General features: G+C 40.9%; 1 protein-coding gene across 1 annotated transcript in view; it reads left to right on the forward strand.

Moving 5' to 3' along the window:
* LOC115461879 (tumor necrosis factor receptor superfamily member 16-like) overlaps positions 1 to 22,228 on the forward strand; it is a 41,040-nt gene extending 18,812 nt beyond the window's left edge. The window contains exons 3-6 of the mRNA XM_030191938.1: positions 364 to 654; positions 8,382 to 8,653; positions 17,603 to 17,689; positions 21,902 to 22,228. Coding sequence (XP_030047798.1) covers positions 364 to 654; positions 8,382 to 8,653; positions 17,603 to 17,689; positions 21,902 to 21,964 — 713 coding nt within the window. The 3' untranslated portion in view covers positions 21,965 to 22,228. The remainder of the gene's footprint in view (positions 1 to 363; positions 655 to 8,381; positions 8,654 to 17,602; positions 17,690 to 21,901) is intronic.
* Positions 22,229 to 22,756: the final 528 nt, after the last annotated feature.

Raw genomic sequence — 22,756 nt, forward strand, 5'->3', positions numbered from 1 at the left:
GTTTATTCCAAGACCAAAACCCTAACTAAGGACAAGCAAGCCATAGGGACTGAAAATGTTTTCAAAAGTTTGGTTCTATGTTCTTCATTGTTCTATTACTTAGTTGTAGACTAAATCTAATTCTAACTATATTATTCATTCTCTATTAGGAACATAAATCATAATGTGCAAGAGCAATTGCAAAATCCCATCCCTCAAGCTGCACATGTGTAAGTTTTAGGAAGAGACAGGTTAGGGAACTTGTTCAATGTTCTACAATGAGTGGAGAACAGAAGAAATAGAAAAGGATCCCTGTTTCACATGTACAGTTTAGACATAGCAACAAAAAGTTACATTATAATAAACAGAATTTTATATTTTCAGACCAACATCAAGAACTTACTACTCAAACGAAAAGCGAACCATTTACTTTCAAACCAACTCTCTCCAAGACTACAGATAATGGTGGCCACCATAGCCCAGGACATACTACAGACTACATTTACTGCTTAACCAAAAATGATCTTGTGTTGATGGTTATTATTATACTATCATCACTCCTGGTTTCTGGCTCTGGGTGGTGCATGTTTTTAAGAAAAAGAAAGAAAATGAATAAATACATATCTGGCATGCAATCAGTTGACAAGGATTGGAAATTTAACATACGAGGAACAGGTAAGAATATCCATTTTCAGTGTTTCAAACCACAGAACCGAGTAACACAGACCAGCTTATTTATTTAATTTATTTATTTATTTATTCATGCTTGTATCCCACAATTATCCAAAAATGAATTTCGGTTCAATGTGGCTTACATTTAACATTTGTTAGAGATTACGTTGATTCATACATTTACAAGGTTGTATGGTGCTGTGTTTTACAGTGATTGGCAAAATAACTATTAGTGCATATGGAATAATCAGTGGGTTTCTTGAGAAGATATGTCTTAGTTCATTTCTTAAATGAAAAGATGTGTTACAGTTAGAGGTTGTGTTGTGTATTGTTGTTCCAGAATGATCAGTGCATATTTTACTCATAAAAGTTTCTGAACTGGAGGTAGTTCGTGTTGCTTTTTAAGACTATGGGAATTGAGTTCCACCATTTTGAGCCCAGGTAGCTAAATCCTACCATGTATGTGGACTTATATATTATGTTTTTGCAGTTGGGCAGGTGAAGTAGTAGGTAACCTCTGGTTCCTGGGTTTGCATTTCTTGGTGATAGTTTGATCATGTCTAGCATGTAGTCTGGTGACATGCCAAACAGGATTTTGAAGATGATTGTACTGGTTTTGAAAAATAGTCTGGCCTTGATTGGGAGCCACTGTAGCATTAGGAGTAGTGGGGTTGCTCTATTATATTTTGACTATTTGAATATCAATCTCGCTGCTGTGTTTTGGATGGTTTGCAATCATCGTAGTAGGTTTTCTTTGCAGTCTTACAGTAGTCTAGTTGGGAGAATATCAGCCTTTGTACCATAAGACAAAATGACTGTCTGGGGACATGGTTTCTGATTCGTTTCCATTGTGTTTTGAAGCTTTTTGATATAATTGCAACAACTTAGTTTTCAAGGGTCAGATGTTTGTCAAGAATGATTCCTAGTATTTTTATTTGTATTTCAATTGTGTAAGATTGTTGATCTATTATGAGGTTTTGGTAAGTAGCTGTGTATGCCTAAGTAGTAGTAGTGGGATTATGCTGGCTGGATAAAAGTAGGAGTTTGATTTTTGTCTTGGTTCAGTAAGTTTGACAGTTGCAGCCCAATTTTCCATAAGGTCAAGTCCTTTTTTTGGCCTTATCTAGTAGCTCTATGATGCTGTTATTGAAAGGTATGTAGATGGTGACATAGTCTGCATAGATGAATGGGTTTCAACCCATTTTTTCCAGTTGCTTGCCAAGTGGAGCCATCATGACATTGAATAATATTGGTGATATTGGGGAACCCTGAGGGATCCCGCATTCAGGGATCCAGGAAACTGAAAATTCATTGGACATCTTGACAAGGTAGGATCCAGTTCTTACAAAACCATTCAACCAGGCTGCTACTACTCCACTTATTCCTATGTTGTTGAGCAAGGTTGTTAGTATTGTGTAATCTACTAGGTTGAAGGCACTTGACATATCGAATTGTAGTAGTAGTAGTATTGATTGGCCTTGTCTTATTATTCTTCTGAATTTTGTGATCTGCTGATTGGTAAAACAGTCAAAATTTAAATAAGCAAGTCTCTTTCTCTCTCTGTGGCAATGATGATCAGTAATGGCTTCTGCAAGCTAACTAAGATGTTTGTAGTTGAGATTCAGTACACATTGTGTGCACTGAACCCAGATAATTCACTAAGTTGTTGTGTTGGGTTCTGAAAGGGAAGGACATTGATTCTGCTAGTATATATTTAGGATTTATATTTTGTGAGTCAAAAGATTCCATTCTCAAACCCTTAATGTTAGCTACTTAAAAAGTGGGGAGTTTAAAAGTTTTTCTGTACTATCTAAAAAGGAGACCCAAGTGATCCTCAGGCCCTGTCTATTGAGCTGGCTGGAACTGATATTGCTAAAGTATCACCACCACCCTTGGAATTAGAAAGGAATGAGGAAGATAACGAGAAATTTTTAAGTGACACTTTCTGTCCAATCAAGTATTAGTCTTGGATTTAGGCAGCCCACATGGTGTTGGACAAATATAAATTAATACGATGTTGTGGAAAATAAACTGCACTCTTTGGTTAGAACATGTCAAGCAGTATTTTGTTTAAGAAAATCACAGAATTCTGAAGAGAAAAAAGGCCAATTGGTTTTTCTGTTATTATTATTATTATTATATATTACATTTGTACCCTGCGCTTTCCCACACATAGCAGGTTCAATGCAGCTTACATAGTAAATAGAATTACAAAGTATTGTAAGGAGAATATTATAAATTGTAATAAACATAGTAATAGTAAGGTTATGTACCAAGATTCTCCTGATGAAGGTTCTCCAGCCGAAACACAGCTTATGTTGAGTTTCTATGTCTGGGACTTGTATCTACATGTTTTTTTACCCATTAAGGGAACATTTTTGCAACATTTAGTCATCTTGACATTTGTCATCTTCCACTCTTGGTTTGGTTTGCCACAGTATTTGTTGTCACATATTGGTCTTGCTTGTAGTTCAGAGACTTATTCTCTTCAGAATTCTGTGATTTTCTTAAACAAAATACTGCTTGACATGTTCTAACCAAAGAGTGCAGTTTATTTTCCACAACATCGTATTAATTTATATTTGTCCAACACCATGTGGGCTGCCTAAATCCAAGACTAATACTTGATTGGACAGAAAGTGTCACTTAAAAAGTTCTCGTTATCTTCCTCATTCCTTTCTCTGTGTAACTTGCTTTCATTACAGTTCTCTACTGTTAAAACTCATCAAACATCAAACCTGTAAGAGTGCATATGATCAACATAAAGCAGAACTTTTACAAAGGCGTGCTAGCATTTTTAGTGTGCTAAACGTTAGAGACGCCCATATATTTCTATTGGCGTCTCTAGCATTTACTGCGCACTAATCATTACCTTACCCTAAAACCGCTAGTGTGCCTTTATCAAAGACCCCAAAATGTCTAATCTGCAATGGAATAAACCCTACAGAAGATAACAGTTTAAGTTTCCATTATTAACAACGTAAGCCTGCAATCATTGTAGACATAGCTTAATTATAGAAACAGGCCTCGCAGCAACAAATTAGCATAAAATAAACTGTTTATAATCCCACTCATGGTATAAAGTGAAAACCACGGTAAATACAATATGCAGAGTTTAAAGCTAACCAGCTCAAAAGGCTCATTTTTGCCTATATATTACCTACAGAGCCTTTACTGCAAAATGTGTTTTCATCCCTAACATCAATAGTGTTCTTTTATACACCAACTTATTTTAAGACTCTTAAAAAAACTCTTTAATCAGTTAGTGTACAGTTTAAATTACTTACTGCATTTATATGAACCTGCTGCATACCAGCAGTCCAAACTCATCAGTACACAAACTGACAAAAAGTTCAACTGTTGTAGCCTGCCACCATTTTGAAGAGTGCTGAGCAGTGTTCTCTGTAAGGAGCGACCTGCTACATGCAAAGTTTTTTTCGCATGAGCGCTGAAGATAGCCTGATAGTCAAAATGAGCAAAGGGAGTGTCTCCCCTCCCCTCCCCCCCCCCCCCCCCCCCCCCCACCCCAGCTGTCTGCGTGGTCCATCTGTAAAAAGTGAAAAGCTGTTCTAGTTGGATAGACAGTGCCTTAAAAGGTGGAGGACAAAAAATGTTTTTCCTTATTCAACAGCTTTTTAATTTATTTGAAAACATCCCATATGTAGATATAAATATCATGAAATAAAAGCTGAATATCACTAAAACAGCTTAAAAAATTATTGTAACTGGTGGAAGCAGCATCAATAAAGGTTGTATTTTGTGCTTATTTTTCTACACTGTTCTACACAAACATTAAACTGTTGTTGTAACCTGCTTGGGAAGCCCAGTGTTAGAAAGATTAAAAGTAAAATTAAACTCGGTACTATTGAGCAGTGACATCATGCAATGATGCCATCATAAATTATGATAATTCTGAAAACAGCACTGACAGCTGTAAAAATACACTAGGGAGACGCATGCAGAAGAATAAGTGAAAAATGAGAATGCATAACAGCTCTAAAGGGTCCTTTCACTTAGCAGTGATAAAAAGTGGCCTGAGGTAGTATGGGCAAGTGTTTTTGGCACACGCTGGTTTCCTCGTATTCCTTCAAGACAAGGAAGCTTTGCTTCGATTGTACTTACGTCAGAGTTACTTTTGTGGGAGAAAAGATTCAGATTTTCCCTGACATCTCAAAATGGACACAAGAGAGAAGGAAGAATTTCTTTCTATGAGGCAGGAAGTTCTTTGACTTGTGTGTATGTGTGGGGGGGGGGGGGTAGATTTCAGTTATGTTTTCCATGTAAATGTGTCTTACAGATAAATAATACTAATTTTCATTTCTTTGAACCTTCAGAACTTTATTCTTTTTTTGGATACAAGAATGCCTAAGTGAGGTCCATTATGATTATTGGACTTTATAGATATTGGTGCTGTTGTTGTTCTTGATTTCTATTTTTTATTTCCTCTCAAGTAATGGTGTATTGTTCATGCCCCTCTTCTTTGTGGACTACTGCCAGTATGTTTTTTTTCCAATGGGGAGTTTCCCTATTTCTTCGTTATTGTGGTAAATGCCTTGACAAAGTTGTCTTTGGAGTGTACTGCTTCATATTTTATAACACTAACAGGATAAATTGCTGTCCTTCTGATTTTTATACAATTCATCTCTACTAGGTTCCTCTCAATCTACAACTAACGTTTAATTAAACTAAATAAAAAAAATATATTTAAACTTTATAAAATGTTACAGCTTAATATTTAGGATGAGGCAAAAAAAAAAGTAAACTCGTAGAGCTTTTTGCAATTTCACTTCGAATTTCAATAAGAAATTTTACATAGTTATTTAGTCATCATACTTATTGCTATTAAACAACATTTAAACAACATTTAGGGCCCTGTTTGCGAAAAATTCATGGACTGCCTGGACCCAATTCCCAATGAATACCCAGCAGATCGTACATGAACAAACTTTGATCTTTTAATCGATGAATTCATCACTCAAGCTATCAACAAATTCGCCAAATCCCACTGCAAACTGGATATTTGTCCTAACAACTTAATAAAATTCACCCCCCAACGCTTCATAACTGACCTCACGTCGCATCTGAACTACGTGCTACAACATGGTCTTTTCCCCAAGGACAAAGGAAACATACTACTCACCCCTATACCCAAAGATTTAAAGAAAAAATTAAATGACACAACCAACTACCGCCCAGTAGCATCCATACCTCTGGTAGTCAAACTGATGGAAAGTATGGTAACAAAACAACTTACCGATTACTTAAACAAATTCACAATACTACATGAATCTCAGTCAGGATTTCGATCCAACCAGAGTACTGAAACAGTGCTAGTCACTCTCCTAGCCAAATTCAAACAAACAATTACATCCGGAAATAATGTGCTGCTCCTACAGTTTGACATATCCAGTGCGTTCGACATGGTCAGTCACCAAATACTATCGAATATCCTAGAGTACTTCGGGATTGGAGGAAATGTACTCAGCTAGTTTAACGGCTTCCTAACCGCAAAAACATACCAAGTGCCATCAAATTCAAAAACATCATCACCATGGAAACCAGAATGTGGAGTACCACAAGGATCACCGCTTTCGCCAACCCTTTTCAACTTAATGATGACACCAATAGCTAAGACGCTAGCCAACCAAGGACTTAACCCGTACATCTATGCAGACGATGTCACAATTTACATCCCGTTCAAACACGATCTAACCGAAATCACAAATGAAATCAAACACAGTCTCCAAATAATGAACTCATGGGCGGACGCATTCCAACTAAAGCTAAACGCAGAAAAGACACAATGTCTTATTCTTTCCTCACAATACAACACGAAGAAACCCACCACCATAAACACCTCAGACTACACCCTTCATATCTCGAAGTCACAATTGGAGTCACAATTGACCGTAATCTTACACTCGAAAATCATGCGAAACATACAGCAAAGAAAATGTTCTATTCAATGTGGAAACTAAAAAGATTCAAACCTTTCTTCCCAAGGGAAATATTCCGAAGCCTAGTACAATCAATGGTGCAAAGCCACCTAGATTACTGCAACGCCATTTATGCAGGATGCAAAGAACAAATCATTAAAAAACTTCAAATTGCCCAAAATACAGCAGCAAGACTCATATTTGGAAAAATGAAATATGAAAGCGCCAAACCCCTAAGAGAAAAACTACACTGGCTCCCACTAAAAGAACGAATTGCATTCAAAATCTGCACCCTGGTCCATAAAATTGTCCATGGTGAAGCCCTGATCTGCATGTCAGACCTCATAGACCTGCCAACTAGGAACACAAACAGATCAGCATGGACATTTATGAATCTCCATTACCCCAGCTGTAAAGGACTTAAATATAAATCCACATATGCATCCAGCTTCTCCTACATAGGCACGCAAATATGGAATGCACTACCGAAGGCCATAAAAACAATGCATGATCTAACAATCTTCCAAAAACTACTGAAAACTGACCTATTCAAGACGGCATACCACAACGCTTCATCCTAACCACAAACTTTTCATGAACTAGACAAACCATATCCTACACCTGACTGATAACCGAATGACTACTAATGAAAATCACGCACTACCACTTTATTTCTCATGTCGGAAATGAACTTGCTATAGTTGACTATCTAACTTATGTTATAATTTACTCTATCACTCAGGAACCTCTATGCAATACCATACTGTACTATACTTTACTATGTATGCACCTTAATGTAAAATCATTTGTAATTCTCTACCCGGAAATGGCAATCGCCATTAAGGCATAATGTAAGCCACATTGAGCATGAAAATTGGTGGGAAAATGTGGATACAAATGCTACAAATAAAAATAAATAAATAAGCTGCTCTATAGGCGCACTAGCATTTTTAGTGCAAGCTAAAAATTAGTGCATACTAAATGCTAGACACCCATAGGAATATAGAGGTGTCTCTAGCGTTTAGCATGCACTAATTTTAGCACACGCTAAAAACACTTTTGCACCTGAGTAAACAGGACCCTTAATTACCTTAAGCTATGCTGATGTTACTGACATTTTAGACTTACTACCTAGCGAGTTTTGCACATTAAAAATGTTCTAGCTAAAACACAGTAAAATAATGTCATTCAAACGATACAATTAACAATGTGTCCGAATTTTCAGTCTCTGTGAATGCTTAAAGTGTCCACCCTCCAGCTTTAACACAGGCCTTCAGTCACTTTGGGAACTTCAGTCTTGTCAATTGGTCCATGTAACAGGCTGTCCCAGCTCATCTGCAGCGCTTCCTTGTGTTTGGTGGTGATTGTTTGCAGCTTTGGTTGGAGCTTGTGATAGGCCTCCAACATTGCTCCACCAATAAAAGTCTACATCACTGTGACATCACTAACAGTAAGCTAGTACCCTGTGGAGCTTTTTAAAATAATGGTATTTTTACAATACAAACATTTTTGAACGCACAAAGATTGCTGGGTAGTCATGTTAAAAAGTCTGTAACTGTGCTGGGTTTAAAGATAATCTCATTCCAATCAGAACATAAACATAGATAGTAACAAATAAAGCTGTAAAATTTCACGTTGAAATTCCAAGCAGTTGCTGAGAAAACAGGAAAAAACTCTAGGGGGTTACTTTTTTTTTTTTTTTTGCTTCACCCTGTACAAGTACCTGAAATAGACCCATACTTCATAATTCTGATATTTTTACAAACTCAAGGGTATAATTTATATATTCCTCAGGAGCAAAACAGAATGCTTTACATGAGATAGCTAAAAGGATTGGCAGTGACTGGTCAAAGCTACTTGGAGAACTTGGATACACCAAAGATTGGAGGACAGTGAGAGAAGAACATAGAGGCATATACAATCAAGCCTTAGAAGCACTTCGGCTTTGGACACAGTGGGAAGAAAATGCTACTCTCGACCAGTTAAAGACAGCAGTAAAGGCAATAGGGAGGAATGATATTTATGAGGCCTTGGATAACCTGGTGGATGAGCCAGATAAAGTAATGGTAAGGTTTTAAGCTCTATACATATATCCTAGGCATGGTCATTTATTCTGTAGTTTTATAGATTAATTTACACAGGAGATGAAAAATAAGAACAAACACAGCTAGGATTCTGCATTCTGCCATAAGCATACTGTGATTAAGTGCCTGGAGTAAGCCTGGAGGGGGGTCCTTTTACTAAGGTGCGCTAAAAAATGACCTGCAGTAGTGTAGGTGTGGGTTTTGGGCGTGTGCAGATCCATTTTTCAGCGCACCTGCAAAAAAATGCCTTTTCAAAAGTTTTGCCAAAAATGGACATACTGCAAAATAAAAATTGGCACACGTCCATTTTGGGTCTGAGACCTTACCACCAGCCATTGACTTAGCGTAAGACCTCACGCGTTAACTGTGTGGTAATCATCTATACCAGTTCTATGCGCCAAGCAATGCATAGAGGACTTGTACACTGGTGTTAGCTTGCGCAGAAGACACAGGTACAACTTGTATTAAAATGTATGCTGATGAGCTACTTTAGGTATTCCATGCTGTGCAGAGAGTATGCCACCCACGTTTAACACATGCACAACATGAGAAATTTACTGCGAGGGTCCAGGGTAGCGTACAAGTTTTTACAGAGATTTCTTGTCAATCTTTCACATTTAAGTGATGGCAATGCAAGTTGAAGGAAGCCTGTGCAAGTTTAAAGGTGTCTAAGACAAGATTCTGTATATGGCACCTGAAAAATCTGCGTGGAAAAAAATTACACCTAGGCGTATTCTCCAAGGTATGCCTAACTTTTATAGAATAAACTTAAATTTCCATGTGGTATATAGAATACACCGAGTGGCTTACCTTTCGACTAAATTTAGCCACATCCATTTAGGCCACATTTTACTTGGTATAAATCTCAACACCTAAGGCAGATCAGGTGTATTCTATAATAATGCGCATAGATTTTAGAAGCGCCTATGCCATGCCCCTTTTCAACTATGCGACAGACTTTAGGCACACCGCATTATAGAACACACTTATTGAATTGTGCAGGTAAATCTCAATGCCAATTAGTGCTAATTGCTTGTTAACATCCAATTAACAGTGCTGATTAGCTAGCTTAACCAATTAAGTTATGTACATTGTTATAGAATACACTTTGGTTTCTGCATGGATTTTCAGGCACCATATATAGAATCTGGGGATATTGAGTAATAAGCATTGTTAACTGTTCTTCTGCGCTTAAATACAAGCCTCTCAAAATTTCAAATACAGACAATTTTGAAAAGGCTCATATTTAGGCAGTGAAGAATACATTGATGTGTATTGACACTTTCAGTTGTGGTTCAGACATGCACACAAGACAGGGGTGGACTTAGGGTGGTTTGGGCCCCCGGGTACTGAGGGTGGTCTGGGCCCCCATCTGGCCACTCCCGACACCTCACCCTGCCCCTGCAGCCAACAACCCTGCTGCCCCGGTCCTCCATTGGGGTGGTCCTGGTAGTCTGGTGGCCTCTTTGGGGGGCATGTTCTTTCCTGCCTGCTGCACTGCCACTATTTCCCCGCCTGCCGGTGCTGCCATGTTTTCAAAATGGCGGCCGAGACTTCCCGCAGTAGTCTTGCAGGTGTTGACAGTGTCAGCTGCCATTTTTAAAATACAGTGGTGCTAGGCGGGTGGAATAGCAACAGCATTTTTTTGAGGGGGTAAGCAAACATGTGGACAATGGGGAGCCGGTTGATATTGTATATCTGGATTTTCAGAAGGCGTTTGACAAAGTGCCGCACGAAAGACTCCTGAAGAAATTGCAGAGTCATGGAATCGGAGGTAGGGTATTATTATGGATTAAGAACTGGTTGAAAGATAGGAAGCAGAGAGTAGGATTGCGTGGCCAGTATTCTCAGTGGAGGAGGGTAGTTAGTGGGGTCCCGCAGGGGTCTGTGCTGGGTCCGTTGCTTTTTAATGTATTTATAAATGACCTAGAGATGGGAATAACTAGTGAGGTAATTAAATTCGCCGATGACACAAAATTATTCAGGGTCGTAAAGTTGCAGGAGGAATGTGAACGATTACAGGAGGACCTTGCGAGACTGGGAGAATGGGCGTGCAAGTGGCAGATGAAGTTCAATGTTGACAAGTGCAAAGTGATGCATGTGGGTAAGAGGAACCCGAATTATAGCTACGTCTTGCAAGGTTCTGCGTTAGGAGTTACGGATCAAGAAAGGGATCTGGGTGTCGTTGTCGATGATACGCTGAAACCTTCTGCTCAGTGTGCTGCTGCGGCTAGGAAAGCGAATAGAATGTTGGGTGTTATTAGGAAGGGTATGGAGTCCAGGTGTGCGGATGTTATAATGCCGTTGTATCGCTCCATGGTGCGACCGCACCTGGAGTATTGTGTTCAGTACTGGTCTCCGTATCTCAAAAAAGATATAGTAGAATTGGAAAAGGTACAGCGAAGGGCGACGAAAATGATAGTGGGGATGGGACGACTTTCCTATGAAGAGAGGCTGAGAAGGCTAGGGCTTTTCAGCTTGGAGAAGAGACGGCTGAGGGGAGATATGATAGAAGTGTATAAAATAATGAGTGGAATGGATCGGGTGGATGTGAAGCGACTGTTCACGCTATCCAAAAATACTAGGACTAGAGGGCATGAGTTGAAGCTACAGTGTGGTAAATTTAAAACGAATCAGAGAAAATTTTTCTTCACCCAACGTGTAATTAGACTCTGGAATTCGTTGCCGGAGAACGTGGTACGGGCGGTTAGCTTGACGGAGTTTAAAAAGGGGTTAGATAGATTCCTAAAGGACAAGTCCATAGACCGCTATTAAATGGACTTGGAAAAATTCCGCATTTTTAGGTATAACTTGTCTGGAATGTTTTTACGTTTGGGGAGCGTGCCAGGTGCCCTTGACCTGGATTGGCCACTGTCGGTGACAGGATGCTGGGCTAGATGGACCTTTGGTCTTTCCCAGTATGGCACTACTTATGTACTTATGACTGGGCAGGAAAGAACATGCCCCCCCCATGAGGCCACTAGATCACCAGCAGCGCACTAGGCATCTGGGCAGAGCCTCTGGGCCCTTGGGCACTGCCCGGTTCCCCAAATGTTCAGTCTGCCCCTGGCACAAGTAGTTGCACTTACCGTAAAATCTTGTGCACATGCAGCATACTCCCCCTCCATTTTTGCTGCTGATTTGCCGTGCATACATTGTGCACTCGGACATCTGCATGCAGCTCTACTGTGATCCTTTCTGTATCTCCCTTGTTGGGCTAAAAAGGGAAGAGAGGCCAGATCAAAAACAAGAGTTCCTGCCATAAAAGTTGTGAGGAGAGGGGTAACAGGTAAGGAAGGAGCAAGAGGAGTCAGATGTAGCAGGAGCTGTTGCTGTACTCCATTTGAGGGTTGGGGCAGTGGCGTGGCCTGGGTGGGCCAGGGCCCATCCACTTAGGCCTCAGGCCCACCCAATAGTAGCACATGTTTAGCGGTAGCTGGTGGAGATCCCAAGCTCTACCAGCTGAAGACTTCCCCCTGATGGTAATGAAAACGCTACTCTCCATGATACTGGCACCTGTGCATGTTCAGTTTTCACCTCATGCCTGCTGCAGACTGCCAAGGTGGAAAGAAGCATTTTCCTGCCAGCTGAGATATCTTTTTGTGGTGGTGGTGGTGGTGAGGGGGAGGGAAGAACATTTGATGCCCACCCACTTCTTGCCTAGGCCCACCCAAAATCTGTTGTCTGGCTACGCCCCTGGGTTGGGGGATGTAGAGAGGAGCAAGACAATTGTAGGAAGTAGACCAAGACTCCCACTGCAAACAACTATTTCAGTGGTCTCGAGACAAGCTGGAAGTGAATGAGCCAGTCATTGAGCTGATGTACATACTTGTACCTAGATTGGGGAGTTTCATGCATAAATTGTAGTATATATTTTACATGTGTAAGTGTATGCCCTGCCCAGATTCCACTCGTGTGAATGCCCATCTGCAAAGTATATGCCATCAGTGGTGTGCTGGAGCTGGCTCGTGAGCCGGTTGTTCCCTAGTCCGAGCCGGCTCTCCTCCCTCCCTCCCACCCGCCCGATCGCCCGCCTGATCCGGTTCCTCACGTCACCGACCTGACTCTTCTAATTCTTCGGGGCAGGCAGTCTTGCCTGCCCGCTACCAGCGCTGCCTCTCCCCTGCCGGTTCGCGCTTTAAAAATAGCCACTTCCAGAGGCGGCCTCGCAAGACTTCTGCTGAAGTCTCGGCGGCCATTTTGAAGCGCGAACCGGCAGGGGAGAGTCAGCGCTGGTAGCGAGCAGGCAAGACTGCCTGCCCCGAAGAATTCAAAGGACAGGTCGGTGAGGGACGGATCCGGAGGGAGGGAGGAGAAGTCACCAGTGAACAATTCGGGAGGGGTGGCAGGGGAGAGAAGGGAGTCACTGGGCATGGGTGGATGGAGGGGAGAGAACTAAGGGTCGCGCTGCGTATGGGTGCATGAAGGGCAGGGAAGAGGAGGGTCACTGCTGGACATGGGTGGATGGAGGGCAGGGGAGAGGAGGGTCACTGGGTATGGGTGCATGCAGGGCAGGGGACAGGAGGGTCACTGCTGGACATGGGTGGATGGAGGGCAGGGGAGAGGAGAGTCACTGACATGGGTGGATAGAGGGCAGGGGAGAGAAGGGGAGAGAGAAGAAATGCTGGACATGGATGGAGGGGAGGGAAGAGTGAGGAAGGAGATGAGATGAGGGGAAAGGAAGAGAGGAGAAAAACTGCACATGGATGAAGAAAATAAGCAGAAGCTGAGGACCAGAAATGAAGAAGAAAGGAGGAAAGGAAAGAAATAAATGGAAAGGAAGCCCTGGAACAGTGGTGTGCTGGAGCTGGCTCGCACCGGCTCACGCGAGCCAGTTGTTGATTTTTGCCCAATTTTGTGAGCTAGTTGTTGCTGTAATCAGGTAGGGCAGGAAAATCCTCATATATTCCTCCAAACTAAGCAGACTTCAGGACCTGCTGGAGCATTCGAGATTTCCAGTTTTTCGCCCACGGGTACATCACGCCCCCTGGGGCTCACCCTGATTGCACCATGATTCCATCTGTCATGGTGAGGGACAGGTTGTCTGTCCTGCCTTGTCGTGCAAGCATCCTGCTTACTTGCTCTCTATCTTCTGACAATAAGGCCCAGTTGTAGGAACGGTGGCCTCTGATTGGTTGGTGTTGCATGCGGTAATGTCAGGCTACGTGGTCACGTTCAGTATAGTATAATTGAACCTGTAAAATGGAGCCTTCTTTCTGAGAGCAAAGCAATATTAAAAAGGCAGACGAGTAAACAGCATGGCTTCAAGGTAAGGAGCGTCCTCTCTTGACCTTGCTGGTTTTTTTTTTTTTTTTTAACATAATTGTTCTTATGTTTTCAATGCGTTACTTCTACTTTGTTCTGTTAGCTAAGCTTCCTGTAATATATAAACTGCTATAGTTTCAGAAAAGCACTATAATGGGTAATAAGTTCTTGCTTTATTTGTTAAGTGGGATTGTTTTGCTTTTCAAAAGCATCTAGCTGGAGAGAGGTGTTTTAGAAACATTCCTTCTTTCTTGTTTTCATATTACTACAACTATATTCCAAGAGAAAACGCCAGCCTTTACCCTTCCTGTTTTCTTATTTCCTGGAGGGGAAATGCAGTGGGACATGCTCTTGAAACAAAAATTGCAGAAGAGGGGTTATATCAACGTGATTACAAAATCGGTTTCTATTCTGGTTAAGCGCACCAGAAGGTGCTAAGGGGGGGGACAGGTGAAAAGATCATTTGTGTTCATTCACTTGACTGGTGGTTCTCCCTGGGTGTGAAACTGTTTAATAGGTTCTAAATGTTTACTCAGCTTTTTCTATAATTTTACCAAGATCTTGTCAGATAGTTAATGCATACTCAGTAGTGTTCTGGAGCTGGCTCGCGAAAGCTGTTTAAGTTTGGGGAGACAGTTGTTAAGGTAGCCCACCCCCCACTCCATCCCACCCGTGGCTATTATAACAACTGGCTCCCAAAATTTGGGCTTGAGCCCTATCCTGAACTCCCTTTTACTTTTGTTGGCAGGGATGCTGAAATAGACTGCTGCCTTCTGGGACTTTGAGTATGCGCATTCTGCTCAGAGCTGGAAACAGTGGCAGACTATTTATTTGGCTGGTGGGGCATGGCATCCCTGCCAGCAAAGATATGCCTAGCGTGCCTGCACGTTGAGGGGGGGGGGGGGGGAGGACTGCGTGCCGCCCAGAAAGCCCTCCCCAAATTGCAGGGCTGCCTATGCCCAGAGAGAGAGCCTATTGTTAAGAACTTGCCAGCACACCACTGCCCAGAACCCATCCTGTGTGCCCATAGCCAGACCATCCTCTCAAGGGACAAACACCTCTGATATAATTGCCTCCAGGGTTCCCTGCTATGTCATCTCATTGGTGCTATACCTCAGACATGTCCCCCAGGTAACAAGAACTGGAACCAGGTGTCCCTGTCCCTGCCTCCCACCAATAAGCATTGGAGGACACCTGGCATACTGGTCACCCAGTCCAGCTCCAGCATGGAGGCTGAAACCTGGGTCCCATCACGGGTGTCCCTTGCCAAAGATCCTAGGCATATAGTTGCACTGCTGGCCTCAGGTACAAGGCCACATGTACTGATGTGGACCACAGTTTGCCTCCTTTAAGCATTTCCTGTCTGTTGCTGACAGCTTGCAGCAGGAGACCAGCCCCATAACCCCCCTTCAGTCGGCAGCCCACACCCTTTTGACACACTACATAGAGCTAGAGTTTTAAAACAAATAGGAGGAAATATTTTTTTCACTCAACAAATAGTTAAGCTCTGGCACTCACTGCCGGAGAATGTAGTAACAGCAGTTGGCATATCTGGGTTTAAAAAAAGTTTGGACAAATTCATGGAGGAAAAGTCCATAGTCTGCTATTGAGGCAGACATGAGAAGCAACTGATTGCCCTGGGATTTGTAGTATGGAGTGTTGCCATATTTTGGATTTCTGCCAGATACTTGTGACCTGGCTTGGCCACTGTTTGGAAAACAGGATACTGGGCTAGATGGACCATTGGTCTGACCCAGAATGGCTACACTTATGTTCTACTCTAAGTAAAGGCATATTGTCTTACACTAGACACACATCTGGTACCAACCAGCAGGTGTGCATAGGCAGTGCTTCGACTACAGCTTACGCTGCTCTGCATACCCACAACCAACATCACTGAGTGCTTGGGTAGATGTGCAAATAGCTGCTTCTTATATACACATTTACAGCAATGGTGGACATTGAAGGAGAGGAAAGCAAAATCAACTATATACAACTATGGGGTGTATATATATATATATATATATATATACATATATACACCCTATATATATATTTTTTTTTTGTTACATTTGTACCCCGCGCTTTCCCACTCATGGCAGGCTTAATGCGGCGGGCAATGGAGGGTTAAGTGACTTGCCCAGAGTCACAAGGAGCTGCCTGTGCCGGGAATCGAACTCAGTTCCTCAGTTCCCCAGGACCAAAGTCCACCACCCTAACCACTATATATATATATATATGAGGAGGGAAAGGAACCGTTATACATGTCTGTTTTCTCACAATAGCAACTGGTCAGGCAGTAATAAGCAGGTGAGCTTGCCCATAGAAGAGATTAGACTTTACTCTATGTTTCAGCAGGCCAGAGGGCAAGGAAATAGTGTAGGCACTAGGCAGGAGCCACCTGCAGGAGATAAAGAGCAAGAACTGTTACTGGAGGAGCCCTCCTCCCCTCCTATGTGGAATATGCAGTTCGCCTTGTAGAGGGTGAGGGTCCCACCTCTGGGCCTACTGAACATGAGGAAAAGGCCATAAAGCAAAAAGAATTTGATCACATAACACCACTTCTGAAGGCATCTCATTGGCTCCATGTTACTCATCGAATTACATATAAGTTATTTTTACTTGTTTTCAAAACTTTAAATTCTAAAGAACCTTTCTACCTCTGTTGTCTGCTGTGATCTTCACTCACAAGACCAGCATTTACTCATTGTACCAACATGTAAATATTGATCCCACACTTGCTCCTCCACTGTGAAACTTCCCTCACCCTTATGCGCTAAGAGCTAGATTCTATATATATGGCACCAAAAAAAATTGATGCCGAAAAAAGCACTATTCTATAAGCTGCACTTAAAGTTAGGCACAGTTTATAGAATAGCGCTTATGCCCAGGAATCATGCCTAACTTTAGGCGTGGCCATTTCCACCAGCGGAAACATGGTACAAATGTATGTGCCTTCATTAGGCGCATATTCTTGTTCTTCTATAACAGGCTTTAATTTTAGGAATGCTCCTTTACACCCATGCCCTTCCCATTTCTGTGCCCCCTTTTTCCAATCACACAAATTTCTGCGCCAAAATTTACACATGTAAATGCCAATTAAATCTAATTAGGGCTAATAATTGCTTGTTAAAAAGCCAATTATTGGCGCTAATTAGCTCACTATTCAATTATGTGCGCAAATTGGGCATATGTGCATGCAATATTTGGCGACTTTTATAGAATTAGGGGGTGAATGGGTTGCATGCCTCATTTATAGAATATCGCTGAGTGCTCACCAAGTGACTGAAACTGTACATTATTCATGTAAGTTCTAATATTCTATCAATTAAACACACAAATGCCACTTAATTTTATGCCAAAACAAGAGTAGAGGATGCCACAAAATGCAACCAGCCAACAGGATGAAGTAAAAAAGTCCTTTATTCAAAAGTACCAATGACTGGACCCCATTGGATCACTGGTACTTTTGAATAAAGGAATTTTTTTGCTTCATCCTGTTGGCTGGTTGCGTTTTGTGGCATCTTCTACTCTTGCTTTGGACTACATGTAGAGGTCTCTACCTGTTGTATATTTGGCTTCTGCTTAAATTTATGCACCAAGTTATAGAATAAGGGGGATACTGTTTATGTGATTTAACTGCATTTCAACTATATCATATCACAGGACTTAAAGCACCTAAGAACAAATATACAATCTTTGGGAATTAGAGGAAGAACAGCCAGCAAAGGCAACCGAACAAATAGAAAGCAGGTAAGTAGTGTCCTTGTTAGATGACTTCTTTATGTCCTCCATAAGCTATAACCCAGGAAATAATGCAATTATGCACCCACAATATTTATTACATTGCACATAATCATATAATTTTGCATAGTTCCTAAAATCTGAGCTCTTACTTGGCAAGCAAGAAAAGGTGCACAGGACCAATAGGACACAATGTTCACTGGCTTGAATTTAACAAGACATTTGGGGGGGTAGTGTTAGCTGTTAATAGCCTAGCCCACTCTGCTCTGCTTTTGCTTATCAGATCAGATGATTTATTTCAAACTGCCATTAAACTACTCCATGTGCCATGCAGTGCACCCCTAAATTTCTTTTGGCCTTTATCTTTGATTAGTTTAGTCTTCGCTAAGGCAATGATAAAGGTTATTTAAAGATAATTGTACTTACTTTATACATTTCTAGTTTCAACATTACACATAGCAAGCAATAAAACATTCTGTATCAACTTAATGTTTTTAGCACATTTCTTTACAACTTTTTTTACACATTCCTATTTTGTATTCTGTAATGTATCAACCTGTCCTGTAAATTTGATATAGTCACATTTCCTATTACTGTTTTATAATTCTTAATCTGCTGAGTTAGGTTTCCTGGATTAGTTCAAAATACATTTTCCAATACGTATGCTTCTCCCAAACCCTTTGGAGCGGCAATGTTTACATCAGCCAGTACTTTTTCAGTCAAGCAACATATAAGAAGTTATTTTACAAGCCTTATGTGGCATGTACCCATGTGGATTACATATATGTGTAAATGGAAATTTCAGAATGCTGTTATTTACACATGTAATTACACAGTAATGAGGAGATTCTATATATGGTGCCTAACAAAAACTGGCACTGAAGTGAGTGTTAAGCATATTCTATAATTTGTGCCTCAATTTAGGCGCCGATTATAGAATACGCTTAGTTGACATTTCAGTGCCTAAATCCACGTGCATCCATTTACACACAAAAAAAGAGGCATAAATTCCCCCAGCTCATAGATTTAAGTGCACTAGGCCATATTCTATAACTAGGCACATAAATTTCAGAACTCCCATGAAATGCCCATTTCCCCGCCCGTAACCATGCCCCATTTTGCCTGCATGCATTAGAAGTTTGGTGCAAATTGTTACAGAATATGCTTAGCGAGTTGTGTGCCCAAATTCTAATCAGTGCCTATTAGTGCTCATTATTGCTTGTTAAGTGCTGTTTTATCAGCAGTAATTAGCTTGTTAAATTACAAGCATTGTTATAGAATCCACACTGATTTTGGCACCGATTTCTAGACGCGCTATATAGAATCCAGGGGTAAATGACATGGTCCATCAAGGTAACCAGAGACACACCCACCACTCTATGCAGGTTATAGTCATTCATGATTAAACACTGGCTGGCAATTTGCCATGATGCCAACCACATATAGGTGGGTAAATATGATGCAGTTTTGAACACTATGGTGCTCATTTTCAAAAGAGAAAAACGTTTCAAAAGCGGCACAAAGTGGCAGATGGACATTTTTCATTGGAAAAAGTCCAAGTTGTAATTCTTGAAACTCAGATTTAAGATGGGTTTTCTCTACAGTTTGTCTAAAAAGTAAGGGGGCATGTTGGAGACGTGTTTTGAGCAGGATTTGGGCAGGCCTAGAAATTGGATGTTTTTCAGACAACATGGAACATGATAGAAACGTCTAGGCCAAAAATTGGGATTTTTTTTTTATCTGGACCTGTGTCAATCACAACTAAATCACAAAAAGGTGCCCTGACCACTGGATGGATTAAGGCACAACTCTCCCTCAATCTCCCAGTGATCACTGACCTCTTCCCACCCCCCAAGATGTAACAGTGACATGACATACCAGGTTCTGTGACAGCTTCAGATATTATGACCACTCTTATTAGAACAGCAAGCTGGTCCGAGAACTAGCCTATTGGTCAGTGCAATACACTATAGAGAAGGGGACCCAGGCCCATATTCCACTCTGTTACACTTGTGGTAGAAATTGGGATCCTTCCAAAACTCACAAAATAACAACTGTACCTATAGGGGACACCTGCAGACCTGAGGGCTTTTGTAGTAGTGTATAGTTAGGTACAACACGGGTGTTAAGGTGGGTCATTTTATATGAGGTCCACTACACTGATCACTAGGCTGTCCCTCTGCTCTTCTGGGATGTCTGTGTGGCCAGGAATGGTGCCACACATCCATCCCTATGGCTTGTTTTTGTGCATTTTTCTCTGGGACTTTTTTTTTAACATTACTTACAGAAATACATACTGAGCACAAAAACGTCTGGAAAATAGTGATTAAAAAAAAAAAAATAGATAGTTTTCCTGTTCAAAAACTGCTATATTCAGAATGTTCCTATCCCTCCTCTTTTATTCCTGTTGGATTTTCCTGTGTGAAGCATTTCTATACAGGGTTTCAAAAATTGTGGGGGTGGAGGATGATTTATTGTCTATGCGGTGTCATACTCAGTCTTTTTTTTCCAAGAAATTTTATTAATTTTCAAAAAGGTAACATACAATATTTATAATGGCATATGAAAACAATAAGAAAAGTAGCAATAAAATAAAGTACTCAATCATTATACACTTTTTTGAAAATGCTGAGATAGTTGAGGATTCTTAGAAATTATTTCAATTTAGAGGTTTACAGGATTTTGGTTCAGTCTTTAATTCTTCCTAAACTGGATTATTGGAATCTTATGTTAGCTATTTGTTCTAGATCGCTTATCCACCTTTTACAATTGGTTCAGAATTTGCTGTTAGACTGATTTTTGGATTATCTCAATTTGAGTCACTTCAGTTTTATTACTCCAAACTTCATTGGTTACCTGTTGCTGAGAGAATTCAGTTTAAATTAGGTATTACCACCTTCAAAATTCTTACTGGGAAAACTCCTGACTATATGCTACCAGTTTGTTTTAACTATTTGCAGCTCCTGAAGAGACTAGTCCAGATCTTGATTACTGTAATCCGTCCTTAACTAAATAGGTATAGGTGGAATACAAAAACTGACATAACAGACCTATATATTCAGTCACAAACAAAAGGAAAAATATCTACGGATGGAATACACCAGGCATAAAACAGTAGAGAAACAAAGAGGAACCTCTCGCAGATGGTGTCCAAAAACTTTTTTATTACAATAATCTTCAAAAACAATAAAGGAGGCCCGACACGACTCATGTTATGGCCCTACCGGCCTGCATCAGGGGTCTAGGAATTTGTAAATTCCTAGACCCCTGATGCAGGCTGGTAGGGCCGTAACATGAGTCGGGTCTGGTCTCCTTTATTGTTTTTGAAGATTATTGTAATAAAGTTTTTGCACACCATCTGCGAGAGGTTCCTCTTTGTTCCTCTACTGTTTTATGCCTGGTGTATTCCATCCGTGGATGTCTTTCCTTCTGTTTGACTGAATCAAAAAACATCTCCACTCAGTAATTCCTCTAGAAAAACACTTGGACACAAGGTGCTATCCTCCCGCTGTATCCGTAAGTAAAAAAAAAAAAAAAGCCGCACCTATGTGTTAGCCACTGCTTGAGTGTGTGCACATGTTACTGTGCGCCTAATGCTTGAGTGTGGGTGTTAACATACAGAGTACGGATGGCTGCAAATAGTAAGCAAAAAATGTGTGCACGTGTCTGAACAAAACTGAAAACAAGAGCATTAGAACAGGTGCCAATATGTGCTGACACTTCCATTTTTGTCTGAGTATGGACACATGAGCAGCGCTTACCACAAAACCTTTGTGCGCATGTGCCAGGCATGTTCCTCCCCCATCCCACTTTCAGTTTAATAGCACGATTTAACCACTTATAAAATTTGATAAACTTCACAGTGTATAGTCCATCACACATTTATGTAAATAGGAAAGTGTATTAGCTGCAACCCCTACAGTCAAAGTGTAAAAATAAGTATAAGCCATGGCTTATATGTGGGAAACTACGGTATATAGTTATAGGAATGTGATAGATTGCAGAAAACTATTGACACAAAGCTGCTGCTACCAGTAGATTCTTAAGTTACATTGGGAGTTGTTTACTAAAGCTCAGCTCGAGTTATCTGCAGCACAGCCCATAGGAATGAAGTGGGTTCTGCTGCAGATAACTCGAGCTAAGTTTTAGTAAACAGGGGGGATTGTGTGATATATATATATTTTTTTCCTTGCCTGATTTGGAATGTTTGCTTATTTGCAGGCAGATATGGGAAAGCCTCTATTGCCAAGAAATGCAACGCCACCGGTCATTGCAAATGCCTGATCTGAGCTATGAAGGGTAGAGCGAAATCACTGTGAGCCTGTCCTGCTGCATCAAGATGCTTTTCCTGAAGCATGTCAACCTTGCTCCCTTATGGACTTCTATCTCATGCAGTTCTGAAAAGTAAACAGCTGCCCAGACATGCAAATTACACCAGCATTTCCTGTGCAAACAGGCATGAACTTGTATATCCGTATTTTAAGCCAAGGTTAATTTTAAAGAAAATTAGGACAACGCTATAATCTATGAAGGTAACAAAACATTTTAAAGGGCAATTCTGTAAGCTAGGTGCCCACATTTACACAAACCTTGCATGTGTGTTATTTTACTGTTCGTCCCAATTATTAGTAACTGGGTCTCATTGCATAATATGGGGTCTATGATAAAATAGGACAAGTTAGTGGTAAAATAAAGCTTCTTAACAGTAACTGAGGTTGATAACCACATCCCTCATATTTAGAATAGTAGCGCTTATACACATATCACTTAAGTGTTAGCACAGTGCTTAAGGGCACTTAACATACATAGTGTATATTTACTAGGGGAAATACACAGGGGTGGTGGAGCATGAGTGGAATATAGACAGGGCTCCCACTCACAGAAATAACTTATAGAATATGGCAAGTTACGTTGGTACCTGCCTTTTTACGCACAAGTCTATGGTATAAGTATGGGCACCTAGGTTCCATTATAGACTAGGGTCCTATCTACCACACACCCTCAAAGCACCTAAATGGAGGTGCCCAGTAATTAAACTCTGGAATTTGTTGCCGGAGAATGTGGTAAAGGCAGTTA

This window comes from Microcaecilia unicolor, chromosome 2 (assembly GCF_901765095.1).
Source record: "Microcaecilia unicolor chromosome 2, aMicUni1.1, whole genome shotgun sequence".
Classification (NCBI taxonomy): domain Eukaryota; kingdom Metazoa; phylum Chordata; class Amphibia; order Gymnophiona; family Siphonopidae; genus Microcaecilia; species Microcaecilia unicolor.